Genomic DNA, 17,465 nt, shown 5'->3' on the forward strand with positions numbered 1-17,465 from the left:
TTCGTTTTGCGATCGTAGTATTTCTTTTGTGTGAGCTTGGCTTTCTGCAGCTCCTCTTGAGCAATTTGACATGTTTCATACAAACTATCGCAAAGCTCCATGAGATAGCCATACGTATTCTTCGTTTAGGCATCCAGCGTTTTGTGCGTCCATAATTCTTTCAGTGTAGACATTGGTTCTCTAATGTATCGTACATGCAGAAGTTCGAAAAGACAAAAGCCGAGACTGGACTGAGGCACCTCTATATAGGTAAATAATAATGATGCCAAGTATTCGTTCCAGTTCTTCGAGCTTTCCTGGCACATTCGCCGTATATTCTGCTTCAGTGCACCATTGAAGTGCTCAACAAGACCATTCGCCGTAGGGTGGTGTGGCGCAGTTGGCAACTGTCAGACAGGCAGCAGTCTGCTCAATTCTTTCATTAGGTTTGAGGTAAATGACTTTCCCCGATCGCTCACAATTGCTCGTGGTATTCCCACGCGCGATAAAATTTCTACCGCCACCTCTGCTGCCCTCCCTGTTTCTACGCTTGGCAAAGCAACAGCGTCAGAATATCGCGTTGCGCAGTCCACTATTATGAAAGTAAAACGGTTTTCTTTTGCCGATGTTGGTGATAGTGGGCCGATTATATTGATCGCCACACGTTCGACAGGCCCGTGAATCAACAGCGTTTTTCCAAGAGGGACACGTCTAACGTAGTGCTTGAGAACAGTACGCTGGCAGATGTCACAAGACCGCAAAAATTGTGTCACCTCAGTCTGCACGCCCGGCCAGGAAAACAATTGCAGAAATACGCATGCGCTTTTTGAATATTCATCAGAGTAACAATACTAAAATTTTTTAAATAGTGCAAAGCCAGATGACAAGATTGATCTTTTCAAATTAATCATATCAAGCAATTGTAACCAAGCTTAAATCTCGTGCTAACCTCGCCACCCTTTCGTCACGCCGCTGTGTGGGTAGTATGTGCTTGTTTCTCAGGTTCTATCATGAATCACCTCGTACTCCCAGCATCAAAGCAGCCCATCGTCATTAAGACCAAATAATTCACAGAAAAGCTATTTACCCGCCAAGTGGTCACACCACTTTGCACCGTTCTTTCTTTTTTGTCAAGACCGCACATGATTGGAATGGCCTTCTTCCTCACGTTGTGCAGCCCTCCAGTATCATCAACTTCAAAGAAGCTATTGAGCATCTACCCCTTTAATTCATTCTAATAGCCTACCCCTCATGTAAAACCCCTTCGTTGGGGCCTGTGAGGTATTGTAAAATAAATAATAAAAAAATAAATAAATAAATGAAAACCGAGTAGTCGACCAGCAAATTGTCGCCCTGTCTCAGAGTTCTCTGGTTTAGCTTCGCGAAACGTTTGCAGATAGCCTTTTTCGGTATACCGGCACCTTTGCAGCAACGTCTGCTTCAGCTTGTCATAGTCTGTGGCATCCTGCAGCCCTACAAGGCTTCGCTGAGAGGCAGAATCTTAAGAAAAGTGCCCACCTGCCACTTGGCCATTCCTGGCTGCCAGCTACCCACTCTAAGCCTTTAATGTACGCATCGAGTTTGTCACAGTCTTCGTTGTAGAGAGGAATAAGCTTGCAGGGGCTTCTGAACGCTTCACTGCTCGCTTCCACGCGCTCTCCACTAATTCCAGCCGTACCAGCCGTCCACTCAGCAAGACCGCACTTAGCCTCCAGCAGGCTTTGCTCCGCTGTCAGATTAGTGATCTCTTGTTCATGCGCTATTCGTGACGCAACTCTATCCTCAAATCGTCTATCTTGCTCTTTATTCAGCTGCTCCTCGATGTACTCTTTCAGTTCTTTGCCAATCGGAATGTACTTCTCCAAATTTACGCCCACTGCACAAACGAGAAGTGCGGCTCTTGAAGTTGGCACTAGAGCGTGGTGATACGCCGCGGACGCCAGAAAAATTGTAATGGTTAGGACGGTTTGGCACATATAACATTGTTCAGTGACGCAGAAAACAAACAGCGAGGCACTTTGAAATATTCATGTCACAAACAAAAAGATCAAGTAATGTTGGTGATGTCGTCACCGTCGGAACATCTACTACAGCACGCGAGGAGAAAGAACGGGTAGTAGTTCCGTGATTAAAGACTCACGGCTTTGGAGCAGTGGTAGCGGTGCCTCGGAGATGCCTGGATCAGCCTGACCTCGATAACGTCTCGAGAACCAACCAGCAGTGCGGCTCCACATGCAGGTTCCGTCCAGCACAGCATTGTCCACGCCGTGTTGAGATGCTGCTCGCAAAGTTTTGGTCCGACTGTTCAACAGACGTTCCTTGTCTCAGCGAGGACACTGCCAGGCAGAGCTCGGGTGCAGACGCTCATAGGCAAGCAGTCGAATACCCAGCTTGGCAGATCGCTCGGTACGTCTCGGAACCGCTATGCCGCTCTTTGATCAGCGAGTCTCCCGAACGCTGGCAGCTGAAGCCTCGGCACATCGGCCACCGTGGACCTCGCCCGGCTCCATGGTCCTCCGCACTCGTAGTCATCTCACTCGGCAGAACGTCTTGCTCCTCTTGGAACCGGGAACAGCACTGCGCCCGGCCCGGACCCTGGAAGCGCGCCTCGGGCCACCATGCCAGCACGCTCTTTTTTCCGTTCCTCCATGCTCGGTGGTCCGTGCCGACGTTCTCGCGTGGTATATACACGAGACAAGAAGCTTTCTCACCTAGCAATCATTAGAATGTCTCCAACGACGAACATTGGAGTTGTTACTTCTGAGCTCATCGTACTGGCCAATCAAAAATTTATGAAAATTCTTCGACTCACACAATGATGGGTCATCCATACACCGATGATGTTTGATGTCTGCGATGACCTGTGTAGCGACCTTGCGTACTTGAATGCGCCTTTCTAAGAGGGCCTCCATGTTCCGGTTCAGTGTCGGAAGCGGAGAAATCATTGGCCAGCCGTATCACGAGGAGAAGTCACAGTCAAACTGTTGCCATCACAGAAGGCTCATCAGTTGTCGGCGTGTCTTTCTTCATGATGTGGGTCTCGGCGATGGTCAGGTCTCGTTCACAAGCTTCCCGTAACAGCAGCTTCACAAAATCTACCAGGCTGCAGATGCGATCAAGGAGCCGTGAAATCCGCTCTCACATCCGAATGCCCTTTCTCACCAAAAACGATGCAGAAAAGAACTCTCTGCAGCCCTTATTTGTGTTCAACGCAATTCCGTCCATAACATGACGTACTAGCCAACAGTCCCGAACCAACGAGCATCTGCCCCACTACCCTTATTCTCCGCCCCTTATGTTCGCGCCACGCAAATTTTTATTGCGAGAGCGTCGAAGAGCTTGTTTTGCGAAAATTCCGGCGTCGGTTTTGTTGGTTCTGAACAAAAAATCATTATTTAGGCGTGACCAAAAAATTCGCGGCAGAGTGGGTAACAAACCTGGATTGCTTGGATCCAAGTGGGGATTGAACACTGGTCGTTGGCGTGGCAAGCGGGTGTTCTATCACACGGCCACGCCTCTGCTCGTGAAAACAGTGAAAAGAATTTCGTCTGCATGGAAATGCAGTGAAAGTAGCTTTCATGGTTAACAAACACTTGTGTCCTGTATACATGTTTCACAATGCAACATTAAATATTTTAGTGATAAGGATAATTGATTGATATGTGGAGTTTAACGTCCCAAAACCACCATATGATTATGAGAGACGTCGTAGTGGAAGGCTCCGAAAATTTTGACCACCTGGGGTTCTTTAACGTGCACCCAAATCTGAGCACACGGGTCTACAACATTTCCGCTCCATCGGAAATGCAGCCGTCGCAGCCGGGATTCGAACCCGCGACCTGCGGGTCAGCAGCCGAGTACCTTAGCCACTAGACCACCACGGCGGGGCGCAGTATTAAGGCTAGTACAAGCGTCCACTGCAAACGGGCATCCGAATATGCGATTATTCTAAGGGCTCCATGGTTGAAAGCTGGTACCCCACTACAAAAGGCACAAACTGTACTGCGCCTATTCTCCTAATGTCACGTAGTGGGCGCATGGTGAATTCAAAAAGGTTTCATGCACTAAGTGTTTGAAGTACACACAAAGAACAGGATGTCTCTATTGCGTTTAACTCCTTGTTAGGAAGAGGGGAGCCTCACCGGTCTTCTTGGGTAGCGTGTCGCGAGGGCCAACGCTGGGCAAGGAGCATCCAAGAAGTGGCTAGGCAAAAGGTAGCCAGAAGGAAACAAAACAGTTATATTTACAATGTATGTACAGAACGCGAACTAAGAAGCCTGCGACGCTTAATTCGCCGTCCTTTTATAGGCACCGGTACGCTCGTTGAGGAGGGCACCACCCGCTGTTGGACGCGCGCAGCGCCTCTGAGGGACGCGCGCAGCGTCTACGAGGGACGCGTCCAGCGTCTATGATAGATGCCTTCGAAGTACGTTAAGGACGCGTCAGTGTCTCTTGGGGGAACACCAGCAAGAAAGGCGAGAGAGCAATGGCCAGTGCGTAGTGCGTTCATAACATCCTAAAGGCGAAGCTTTAGGGTCCCCTGATTTTTTCTACACGGCATACGTCAGTCAGTATTTGAAAAGAGCCTTGTTTGTGTGCTGTCTCTGATGAACATCAAAACTAGTGACGAGTCATAAAATCTGCAAGTTCGGTGCGGCAGACAGGAATTTAGGCAAGAATGTTGTGCGTGGGCAGGCTATAAAAGTGTTTGACGCAAGCACAAGTCAGTGACCAGAATTTCACGAGCTTGTTTTGATGTACTTCACTGCGAACGATGTGGCCGAGGATAAAAGGAAGGCAGTAGTCATGACAAGCTGCGGAACAGCAACGTACATAAAGCTACGGAACCCTATGTCTCCCACAAAACTAAGTAATGCGACACTTGTATATAAGTGTCGCATTACTAAAAGATAGCTATAGCGAAGATAGCGATAGCTATCTTCGCAGTCTTCGGCGCACACTTCAAACCCAGTGTTTCTGAAGTGGTCTCAGGTTACAAGTTTTTTTTTCTCAGCAAAGGCACGAAGGCAAGGCCGTTTGCAGAGAGGAAGCGCGCAAAACCGCGTGGCGGTGGCCGTGACGTTCTGTCGGCCGGTGGCAGAAGCAGCCAGCCTACAGGCCCCGTCCAGCGCTCAAAATGCTTCACTTCTTACTGAAGCGCACAGGAAGCTATACTTATTTTTTAATATATCGAAGAAGCTAGTTTAAGCTTTAATTTGACACTTCAACCTCTATGCTCAATTTAAGGAACGCGAAAATAACTAGGGCTGATAAAGTTGGATGGCAGATGACAAGTTGAATGCTTGCTATGCGACTATTAGACGTCGTTTTCATTCTTTGGTCGGGCACATTGTACAGAGGAGTGGACGTTTAAGCTAAGATGTATGTGCTTGAATAAAGTCTGGTAACAAAGGTATTGTGTTGGAGAAATCATCTTTGTGCAATATCTACATTTGATGCCAAGCCTCGCTCAACGCCAGCCTATGCAAATTTCGTAGACACATACCGCGCCATTTACTCAACGGTTCAGCACCCTTTTTTGAAATTCACGTGTACGGTTGCACCCGAATGCCCACTGCGTATTATTCTGAGAAACACAACGTCACCTGGCTACGAACATTTGAGGCTGGTGGCATGGCTACTTTCTTAGCTACATTGAACCTATCATTAGGCGCATTCAGTAAAGAATTATTCTATGTGAATATTTGCATGTAAAAGAGCAAGAAATCCTAGAAATCAGCCCCCTTTCCCCAACCTCTTCTGTCGCGTAAGCTAATGCGCACGCATGTCTTTGTCACAGGAACAGGCTGTACTAAAGCACCCTCCCTCAAACACAAAACGAATATGAATCTCAAAATGAATCTGTTCTGTAATTAAGTAAGCCTAGTAACCAATTTAGATTCGTGTCTTTCTTAAAAACATGTTTAAACTTTATTTCTCACAGACATGTTGGCGGGAGTGCTCGAAATTAACCCTTTCACACGAAGCACAATCAATCAGAAATATATCATACGCAATAAACTTATACCATTATGAGACAACTGCTTCGCCACCTGGTTGAAAAAATGCTTTGTGACCTTATTGTCGGAAAATACAGGGTCATTTGTCTTTCAAAGCATAAACATTCTGCCTATCTGCCTCCTAAAAAGCATCACAATTTATAGCATGTGACTTGTTGTGAATTTCGAACTATATGCTCACGTGTAACATGCAATATTAAAAGGAAGAATAGCACGGCTATAAAATAAGGTCGTCCCGCATCTTCGCTAACAGCACACCAAAATTTTCGCCAGTTGTGCTTATTTATACTATTTGAAAGCAAAGCGTGCTACAAGACCTACTTATATCTATATCCCCGCACCATGGGTAATCCTTGAAATTATCGCTTTGAGGTAATTCTATTTTGTAAAACCCGATGCTTACTAGTCTTTTGAAAATCTGTTGATTGTTCTCTTTCACTCAATGTATTCTGCTCCTTTTGTTGTTGGTACTTCATGCTCTCTCCTAAGCAATGCTTTTGACCTTGCATTAAATAAATATATAGAGAAGTAAATAAATGAATCAACCCGTTTTGCCATTATTATCAAAATTTGAAGAAATATTCTGTCATGTCGACGTCACTGCGTACTCAAAACTAAATTACTTTAGGAAAAATTCTAGTCACAATACCAATTTCATCTATTTGGCTAGAAATTTGGCAATAAACACAAATGGCTTGACTTGTATTGGCTATTTTCAACTTCAATTCTATCTCCTTTTCAAGTCTGCCAAATGGTAACCTTGCTGCCTTACATGGGATTATTCGCAATGAAACGTTGAAGGCAGTCGTGTTTCTACACAGTTCCAAGCGGAACATTACTTGTAAAAAGTTTGTACTTGGAATTGTGCGACATCAAGATAAATTGCGGTTCATGTTATGCGAATGCCAGACATTGAGGGCAGGCACAAATTTTCTCAATAATGTGCCTGGAAAGTTGTGTGTGGCATTTCATCGGGCAATGGGGGATATTAAAAATTTACAGCCCTTTGAATTGATGTGATTGAAATGTAAACTTCACGTACCTGTCTTTACTAAATTTTAAGATAACCACAGACCCAATGTCATACAGCTGAATTTTGATCACCCTGAATATTATGTGTCTTGTCATGCTAATCGCAACATCAATTTCTTCCTGTTCAGCCAACTCTACCTATGCTCTGCAGTACATCGATAGCTACGAATCGACCCTAACGCTAGCTTCGTTCCTGTCTGTGGACAACTTCTTTTTCATGAGGTAAGTGATGGGCCTGTGGTGTTCTTGGCTCTAACGGCTGCAAAAACTGGAAATATTGACTTGGACAACCAAAAAATTAATTACTTGTGCCCGTGAATGATTGATATGTGGGGTTAAACTTCCAAAAACCACTTATTTAATATTAGAAACGCCGTAGTAGAGGACTCCAAAAACTTCGACCGCGTGGGGTTCTTCGACGCACCCTTAAATCTGAGCACACGGGCCTACAACACTTTGATGTCCGTCGAAAATGCAGCCACCGCTGCCGGGATTCCATTACGCCATCTGCGGGTCAGTAGCCGAGTACATTAACCACTCGACCACCGCAGCGGCGCAGATTTAGCTCGCGAAAATACACACATATGAAGAAAGTAAGAAGCTTGGCAGAGTATTTGCGTGTAGCGGCGGACGAAAAAATGACAAATAATATCATAAATAAGTTTACCTTGTGAGTTAACGGTCTTTATTTGTAGAAAAAGGTCATGTCCCATGTTTTTTTTTTGTGCACTAGTTTTTATGTGCGATGACATGACTGAAGCAGTACTGCTTCGAAAATGTTTGAACTGCAAACTTCGTTTGAACTGAACATGTTCGAACTTTGAACTTTTCAGTTTGAAGAAACACTTGGTTAGTCACCGTGACAAGATCTTTCTTTAAAGAGACTTCAATGAGCACAACTCTTTTTCCCGCATTCGTAAAGTACAATTTCACAATTCCGAAAACATTCTATTTAACGCGACACGACACTTGCATTGATTTATTGATTGATATGTAGGGTTTAACGTCCCAAAACACTTCATGATTATGAGAGACGGCGTAGTGGAGGGCTCCGGAAATTTAGACCACCTGGGGTTCTTTAACGTGCACCCAAATCTGAGCACACGGGCCTACAACATTTCCGCCTCCATCGGAAATGCAGCCGCCGCAGCCGGGATTGTTAGTGGGTAAGCGAGAAAACGCGCGAAAAGAAACTGTGAGTGGTTACGCCACGTAGAACTTTGAAGGCGTGTATTTGGTCGTAAGTAGCTTATAATCGGTAAAATTGGAGTACATTATCTTTTTCGGTTGTCATAGACCCAGCTTACAAAGTTTGAAAAAATTTATCAAGCTGATCTGAATAGGAAAAATACACTTTGGAATTTCTTATGTTAGGCACGAAAATTACAGTGCAAAATTTATCTTTGAAACTTCAACTTTGACTTTCTCCGCTACAATGAACTTACGAAAATTAAACTTATGGCAATACAGTTCTCAGTGTAAAGTTTATCAATCTAAAACAACTTATTGTTTCCCTTAAGTGTCTCTTTATTAGCTTTGAAGCAAATGGCAAGGGGAGCCCTAAGGTTTTAGATAAATTCGGTGGCTCGGTCCAAGGTGGAACCGTACGCAATGACTGTAGGCGATGACCCAGGTGCTGCAGGCAGCCTTTAGTTTTCTAAATTGTGCAGGACTGACGTACAGGATAGAGACACTTGCTGTAAAAGATGTGATGCAGAATCGTTTTGAACCTTTAAAGCTCACCTATGAACTTGCGGAAAATTGTCAAATAAGACTATATATTCACAAAACTTCCTTTCGAGCAAGTGTTCCCGCGAGAGAATTTTGTCGCCTATGTTAATTCATGAGACGAAAAAAAAACGTGGTAAAACGCCATTATTATCACTATCACATCAGCCGCTGCAATAAAGCGCACTGCCAATTCCTAGGAGTAATATCAGCGATGGTGATGCAGTTGCTATGTTTGCTGACGTCATCAAAAGACCCTCGTAACTTGATTCACGAAGCGAAATTTTGTGCAAAATGTGGATGCCTACGAAAAGCTCTCGTAGGCAGCCATGTTGTTCGCAAACGTGATTCGGATCATGTTTACGAACAACATGGCTGCTTAGAACAGGCACCGGTGGCGAGACATCTGTGTGCGGTGGCTGATTTTGAGCGCGCTGGTACGTTCTGAATTGTTTTAGCGCTTTGAGTTTCGTATGTTCTTTTGCTTTCACGCAATCGAGAGCGCTGACAACCACAGTCGCCCATTAAGCTTGGAGTCGCAGTAATTAAGAAAAAATATATTGTGTGTTATCAGTGTGAAATATATCAAAGACTTGTCGTTGTATGAATTGATGATTGATATGTGGGGTTTAACGTACCAAAACTACCATATGATTATGAGAGACGCCGTTGTGGAGGGCTCCGGAAATTTTGAACACCTGCGGTTCTTAACGTGCACCCAAATCTGAGCACACGGGCCTACAAAATTTCTGCCTCTATCGGAAATGCAGCCGCCGCAGCCGGGATTCGATTCCGCAAACTGCGGGTCAGCAGCCGAATACCTTAGCCACTATACCACCGCGGCGGGGCATGATTGGGTCAAACCAATAAGGTACGTGTTTTATCGGCGAATTTGAAAGCGTCGCGGTATGTAGTAAACATTTTTGTGATATCATGTTGCGTCATCATCTATTGAGAAGTTCATTTTGTGATGTTTTCCACATTAGTGGGAATTTCCACCAAAGAGGTTAGGATGAGCACGTCACCTAAACGCTTTTTGAAATAAAAGTGAGCATTACTCTTCAGTTAGCCGTTCATGAAGTCTATGTTGTGGTTGCAGCACGACCCAACGGGCACGGTCTCTGAAAATAGAGCAGTCGATTCATTTCGGATGATCTAGAACGGGCGCGTACTTTGCGAATTGAAGCGTATTAGGAGTGCGCATGATTACGTATGGTGCTAAAAAAATCGAGCTTTCCCGCCTTCCTTCACTGTTCAGGAGCCGAAGTGAGACGCGTTAGTATGGCAGGCAGTCAAGATGCAATGTCTCCAGTACTTTTTAATAACACCTGAAAGGTGCGAACCATCATAATTCTCTAGCATAAACAAAACTTGAATGAATTTGTCCCTTCTTCAATTAGGATCCATTTAACGAAACATAAGAATATCATAAAGGCATGGTGCTAAGGAATAACATAAATTTTATGCGAGGCAGTCACCACTTCACCTACAAATATTTGCGTAGCAAAGGCGAAACTCCCATTGCATGCTCCCATATAAGCGCTACTTGAGGTTGGTTGGAGAGCACTACTCTAGTTATGGGGCCATCTTATGACATTGCCAAAACACCCGTTTCAGTGGGCAACACTGTCGTGCTCGTGATATCTTCCCCCTCGCACATAGAGCAACTTTTGTCGTGCCCTTAAAAAGCACACAAGACCTTTTTAAAGAGGCCTCCTAACTCTTGAAAACATCAATGCCGACTGCATAACTCTTAGTGGCGCTCGCCAGAACTACTGCGAGCTGAAATGAGGGCGAAAGATGCCGCCATATGATCGGATAAATGTAACGGTAAACGTGATCGCGGCATTTCATTAAAATATGAATTACTATTGGAATTACTTTTTGATTAGCCATTTTTCACTCAAAGGAACAGAGAATAAAGCTCTCAGACTTTTCCTGCTTGAAAAGTGCAAAGCTGGTCAAATAATGCGCGGAACGCCACGTGCACGAGGAAACTCGCCAGCGACGCTCTGGATACCGTCAATTGATAAATGAAAAAATGTAAGAGCGTTAATATATATATGTCATTGCAAAAATAAAGATCACTATAGCTACAAAACAATATCGAAGCGTGCGTGAGCTGGCTTGCTTCGCACTTGTTTTCACTTCTTCAAGTCCTACACTGTTTGTTACCATCGCACCAGCATCTATAATACGCCGGACGTCACAGGCAATATGTCATTCGAGCTTTTTATATGGTAGGGCTTTCAGGGCAAGGAAAAAACGGTAAGGTGAGCCCACGAAAATCGAGTGCTGGGTACGCATCCATTTTATTGTATTTTAATATCCCTACGCTGAATACCTTTGTACTGCGTGGCCCTAACGCTGCCATTCTGGGGAATTTACCTTTTAAGCCATCAGTGTACGCAACCAGCTAGAAAAACACGTAAAACTATGAAGTGGTAATAGTGTTAGAGGGCTCTTTTGAAGCCCTCTTCTGGGCTACACAGTACCCGAAAACAACATGGCATCGTAAACAGCCTACCTGTTGACGCGAATATTAACTGACACCTCTCGCTTGAGTACTTCAGCGTTCGACTAGATGTGTTGTGATTACTGACTATCACTGTTTTTTGGGTGCGTGTAAGCGATGCGGAACTATATAGGTGTATGATGAAGCGTACCGGAGCATGTGCGTTGGTGTGTTTATGAAGCGAGGATCAGCGTCTGCGTATCTATGGCAACTGGTACTCGAGAAGCCTGCCTTGTGTGCTTTTGTACCGGTAAGAGTTCGTCCGCTTCACTTTACAGTCTCTCAGCTGGGTGCTGTGCGGCATATCGGGTTGACAGCGCTTTGGCAAGTTACTTGAGTGACCCCAGTACCGTAACGCACAAAAACTACGCTCTGTATTGGCTTCTTGCTTCGCCACGGGTTTGCCGTGCACGCATCTGCTCTTCTGAGCAGTCCAATGTTTGACAGTGGAACAGATGTGCCTTGTGAACAGTGGTGCTGTGTTGACGTTTCCATGATTTGAGAAAACTCTGTGCTTGTGTGACAGATAATTGAAAGAGCATTGGTGACTGTTTTGCCCTGCGAAGTTGCGGTGGTGCGGCTTGGCGTTTATGTCTATCGATTGATCTAGTCTCTATCTTGTGATAACTATAGCCCGAGTACTGTGATGTGTCGAACTGAAGTTGCGAGATGATACATTTTGTTGTAGATGACGTCACTTTGGCAGTGCGCCTAGACTGTTCTTCAGTGAAAACTTTGACTGTGACTGAATTTTACCTTCCGGAGAGAGCCGATGAGCGTCAAGCTTTTCCTGAGCTCCTGGAAAGAACGACGACTTCACCGGTGGATTGCCTTGCGTGAAGCTAATAATTTTTGTTATTAACTTCATCCAAGGCAAGCACAGGTAGACCAGCACCTGCTAACTACAGGTTTATGAGTTCGCCTGCCTTTCGTTTTGCACCGCATTATTGCCTTGACTACCGCTGACCATGGTCTGGCCCTACAGTTTACCACGTGTTCGCCTGGCTAACCTTTAATGTCTACGTTGTCCGCAGCTTCCAGTTAAAAGACGTTGTTTGCCTGTTGGCTCCAGAGAACGCTTAATCCTTGATGATTTTGACGGCTACTAATCGCTCGGAAATTGGTGAGTTGAACTTGCGAAACTAAATTTGTTGCTGTTCGCCTAGTAGTGTAACGTTTGTAACTTTTTCAGCCAAGCAGATGTAATGTTTCAAAATATACTGCTACTTTTATATACGTAAATATATTGTGGCGGGATGCAAGTACAAGAAAAGTTTTTGTGATTTGATATAAACAAGATCTTATGAGAATAACAGAACAAGCCTGTATTTTCACAATGTTTGCTGGTAGGAAATATATTTTTAAGAAATCATTTTTCAGGAGGCCAGGCACCACTTCAGGAATTTATGCTTTTTTTTGAAAAATCAGTTCTGGAGAGGATTCCTCCTTTGGTAACGCTATACTTAACTAATATACATATATATGTATATATATATATATATATATACATATATATATATATATACATATATACATATATATATATATATATATATATATATATATATATATATATGGTAACGCTATACTTAACTAATATATATATATATTACGGTATGCAAAGCATACATGGGGCTTCAGCTTGTTTCAGAGGGAATGTTGCAGATTTGATGGCTTTAACGAAGTGGTAGCTCTGTGTTAAAAGTGAGTAATAAAAGTGAGTGTTTTATTGATGTTTTCTTAAAATATATCGTTTTTAGCCTCTTCACAGATTGCATACTTTCTTTAGGTGCTGAGATGAATCGGTGGCACGCACTGGCAAATCAAGCCTCCTCAAGACCTGGAGCACCTGCGCATAAGTGGGAAGGTCTAAGTTCCCTGAATCTGTAAGTTTTTTTCACAGGTGGGATGGTCAACATTCAGCGGAGTTTGAAGTGGCCTGGAAGCATACATGGCAGCCTTCTTCGGATGAACTGTGATCTGCCTGGGAGCTTCCAAGGGAGAGAACTGCTAATGACTGGTTGCTATACTCGGCGACAACTTTTCTTAGCACTGAAGGGAAAGCTCTGTAGGCGGATCGTCTGCACATGTAGCACTATGCGAACTAATACGTTTTGGCGCGCGTCTCGTAGCACAGTGAAAAGTGACGGGAGCCCGCCATCAGCGTTTTTGTAGACGCAGTCACCGCTTAGCGTTTTAGTTGCACGTAAAAAGGTGGGACTTCTTCACGCATTCAAAACCACGAAGTCACAACAGATAAATTAAAACAAATAACAAATATCTTACAGCTCTGAGCTGCGTCCTGTCTCAAATAGCTCTACGTAGAAAATAAAAAAGGAAAATTTATATTTCATGGGCGCTACTTTGGAACTACCTTCACTGGGGGTACGATGCACGTGATTTAGCTTCGTAGCAATCCTTTCAGTATCAAGAAGAGTAGCCGCCGAGTATAGGTTAGTTTTTTAATACATATAATTACGTAGACACCATTTGGTGTGTACACATTAAAAGCCTAAACATGGTTGGAACGACCGGATGTTTGTATTATTCAGAGCAGACAGGGCAATTATATGCACATTTTACCTGAAAACACTTTTTTTTTCGCTTTCGATGTTGTACGATATTGTCGTTCATACCTCTGTTCAATATATTATACATCCCGTTGACGGTTCTCTGCTTGTTTCTGATCCAGATTTTCAAATAATAATGAAACATTGCAACGATCCTCTAGTCAAGCTGTCTAAATGCTTGATGGCAAACTGCATATTATAAATTCTACAAAAACTAAATTAAGGTTCTTGCCCACTAAAAGAAATCTTTGACTTGTAAACAAACGTTAATGTTTGCTGATAAAAACTGCAAGTTGTTGAAGATAAATTACTAGGCGTTATTTTCCTCACACCCTTGCTTGAGATAAACTAGTAGAAAATATCTGCAAAAGGCTGTCAGCTATCACAGGTATTTCTTTTATATGTAGCTCTCCTACTGAAAGCAAGAGTAACATTTATTATGGGCTATTTTCTTCCCATTTAGGTTAATGTAGCTCCGTGTGGGTGACTACTGGGAAGACAAATATAATGAAAATATTTTCATTGCTAAAGAAGATGATTAGGCATTTCACAATGAAGGTTTTTAGAGACCAACCGGTCAGTTTTATTAATCATAAGAATATTAAAATTGAATTGTGAAATTTTTTCCTGCTTCAATATTTGGTTACTCTAAATTGGTCTTCAAATTTTACTTACGTCTACTGCATCTTTGACGCCTTGAGTCTGTTTCGCCAATACCACAAATAGTAACATATGGTATGTTCTTAAGTGTCGTAGAAAATATAGACTGCAATCACTAAAATATAAGCTGCCACATATATTGAGTAAATAAAAAAAAGTCATAAGCTTTTTCAGTGAAGCAGCTTGGAATGCATTTTGTAAATATATCATGATTGAACGTATTTCTTCTTTCTCGCAAATATTATTTTCAGTGTTCACTTTTGTATTGTTGCTTGTAACTATTGCATATATTTCTGTATTATTCTACAATAATTTAGTTCTAATTTGTTATAATACCTATATCTTGTTTTGTGCGTTTGTGTAAATATTTAACTTATTTTTATTTTCTAACAATGTTGCTGTTCGTTTTTATACAGCTGCCACGTATGCCTTTTAATTAACCATCGGCCAAGCCCGGCTGTTTGCCAACTACTTGTAGCCAGTGGTATTCATCAGAACCCTTGTATTACTAGAAATAAATCTATTCTATTCTATTCTTTCTTTTCTTTGAATGGATGCCTTTTCAGAGCGATCACGCACGCTCACGTCGACAAGTGGTGGCCTTCCCTGGCGTTTCTACTAACGACCGAGTGCGCAATGGTTCATCAGCAAGTGACTTATATTTGACCAAGAACCTAGTTACTTTCGAGTCTGTAGTCTCGTTTTCCAAAAAAATAGAGTGTTTTTAGCTGATTTGAGAATGCATTGTAAGTTTGAGGCCACGTGCTTAGCTGTAATATTTAAATATAGAGCATAAGGGGCAAATATGGAGCAAACGCCCTTAGTCAGGCTTTCAGCCTTTTGCCTTCGCTCCATTTTCTCTACTGGCACAGAAAAAAACAAATAAAGAAAGAAATGCGTTTCCTCCGGAGCCTCGACTATCAGTAATCAGCGTTTTCTGGGCACGCTCAAAAGTGTTACCGGCACCCACTTACGTGCGCAATGTAACGTAGTACAAGAGCAAACGAACAACGAAGCGCCACAAAATTTGAAATGTCTCAGCAGGCGTCACACATAAAGCATTGCATTGCGAGCGGGTTCTTGAATTACTCCAACCCCTTAGGGCCTAGCCATGATTGTTCGTCCTAATCAGCCACCGAAATAATCAATAAAACAGCGTGTACCTTGTAAACGTGTTTCAATCTTTAGCCCTACGACAGTTTGCAATGTGTTCGAGAAATGGTGCTCGGCCAGGTCTCGCTGTGAATGTGTCACGCTTTCCACGCAGGCCTCGCGTTTTACAGGAAAAGTTGTTATGAAATCACCAACACAGGTGCGTGCGCCATAGTTGTCTGTCACCGCTGCCGGTGTCTGTAACCACTATCGTGCGCAATGGAAAAAAACTTTGAATAAGATCACCAAGGACGCGATGGAAATTTAACCAGGGTCCTTTGCTACCAGCCCAGTGTTCTACTTCGGAACCACGCCAGGACTTGAACTATGTTGCATGATAACGCTAGGCAGGCGTAATGTCGGGAAAAAAATCGCGTTTTAAATCATTTTAGAACATCCAAGGAACAATCAGGCGTCAAAGAATGCGAATTACGTAAGGAGTACGTCGTTGAATGCTCCAACACAACACTAGAGCTTCAGGCAGGCATAATTTATCACCGTCAGCCACACCATTAAAAATTTGCACAGAATTTTACGCAAGTGTGTAGCGGCTAAGACGCCGAAGAATGACAAAAGATTGCGTAGTGAATGCCTACCCACTACAAAAAAGCTACGATGACCTTTGCTCTTGTGCGCACCCTCCAAGTGCACTTGTAGCAGTTTTCCAGAGAGTACCTAAAAAAGGACTCTGAAAGGCCGGTACCACTGCTTCCCCTGTGACGGCGTTCCGCATTGCGCGCAGCTTGGCGTTTTTCTTAAAAAAGCTGTTTAATACAATGTTCGTCCCATAAAATGTTGACCCGTAGTCATAGAAATATTCATGTTCATCACAGAATATTTGAGCTAATTCTAAAGCTGGACATATCCTTGGAAAAGAAACCAGCTGACCGGTAAAAAAGAGCTGTTCAGGCGAAGAAGTTTTGAGAATTTTGATGTGAAAAGATTTCCCAGATACATTTTACTGGCTCGTCTGTCAACGACCATAAAATTTCATTGGCTGTGACTCTGTTATGGTGTTTTAACGAGTTCTTTGCGTCAGTGTCGTTGTACTAGACATTTTTTTACAGCGGGTACCTGCTGTCCTACACGCTCCATGGCCTCAAGAAGGGAAGAGGAGTCCTTGCAGTCATTGTCATTATTGTTCGACGTTGGTACAGGTTTGTGCCTACTTCATGTGTCGTTTCAAACAAAAGTTAAAAAGCACGCGACGGAACTGTTCTGTTTACCATTCTCTCTTTCAACAAAAGCAGCCACAGAAAAATAATGTTTGCTTGTTATAAACTTTCATGAGAGGGACAAGCAACCTTTAGTAATTGTAAAGCGTGAATTGTAAAGTAATTTGAAATTGTAAAGTAATTGTAATGTGATGACATGGCTCAAGACCTTCGAGCGATGTCATCACAATTTGGTGTCACCAACAATGACTCATTTACCAGAATACCTGAAACATAAGAAAACGACTAATTAGAACTGTGTTTTGATACCTTCCAATCACTTAACAAAAGGGGTCAGGCAGACGCAATTTTCATAGACTACTCGAAAGCTTTCGACAACATATACCATAAAAAACTTCTTCTAAAACTTAGTTTCTTTCTTAAAGATTCTAAATTACTCGGTTGGATTACGGATAACTTGCGTTCTCGATCTCAGTTCGTTACTTTCAACCAGGTGCAGTTATCCCCTGTTGAAATCACATCCGGTGGGCCGCAAGGCTCTGTGCTAGGGCCTCTCTTGTTTATTATTTTTAATAATTATGTTCTTAATGTCATCTCTGGAACCCCTGTAAATATACGTCTGTATGCCGATGAT

General features: G+C 43.2%; 1 protein-coding gene across 3 annotated transcripts in view; it reads left to right on the forward strand.

The window, feature by feature from the left end:
* LOC119160789 (O-acyltransferase like protein) overlaps positions 1-17,465 on the forward strand; it is a 625,262-nt gene that overhangs the window by 470,872 nt on the left and 136,925 nt on the right. For all 3 annotated transcript variants that reach the window (XR_005108333.2, XM_037413024.2, XM_075880874.1), the window contains 2 exons: positions 7,160-7,253; positions 16,724-16,813. Coding sequence is in view for 2 of the 3 variants with exons in the window: in XM_037413024.2 (XP_037268921.1) it covers positions 7,160-7,253; positions 16,724-16,813 (184 nt within the window). In the remaining variant the exon portion in view is untranslated. The remainder of the gene's footprint in view (positions 1-7,159; positions 7,254-16,723; positions 16,814-17,465) is intronic.

The sequence above is a fragment of the Rhipicephalus microplus genome, chromosome X, assembly GCF_043290135.1.
Source record: "Rhipicephalus microplus isolate Deutch F79 chromosome X, USDA_Rmic, whole genome shotgun sequence".
Taxonomy (NCBI): domain Eukaryota; kingdom Metazoa; phylum Arthropoda; class Arachnida; order Ixodida; family Ixodidae; genus Rhipicephalus; species Rhipicephalus microplus.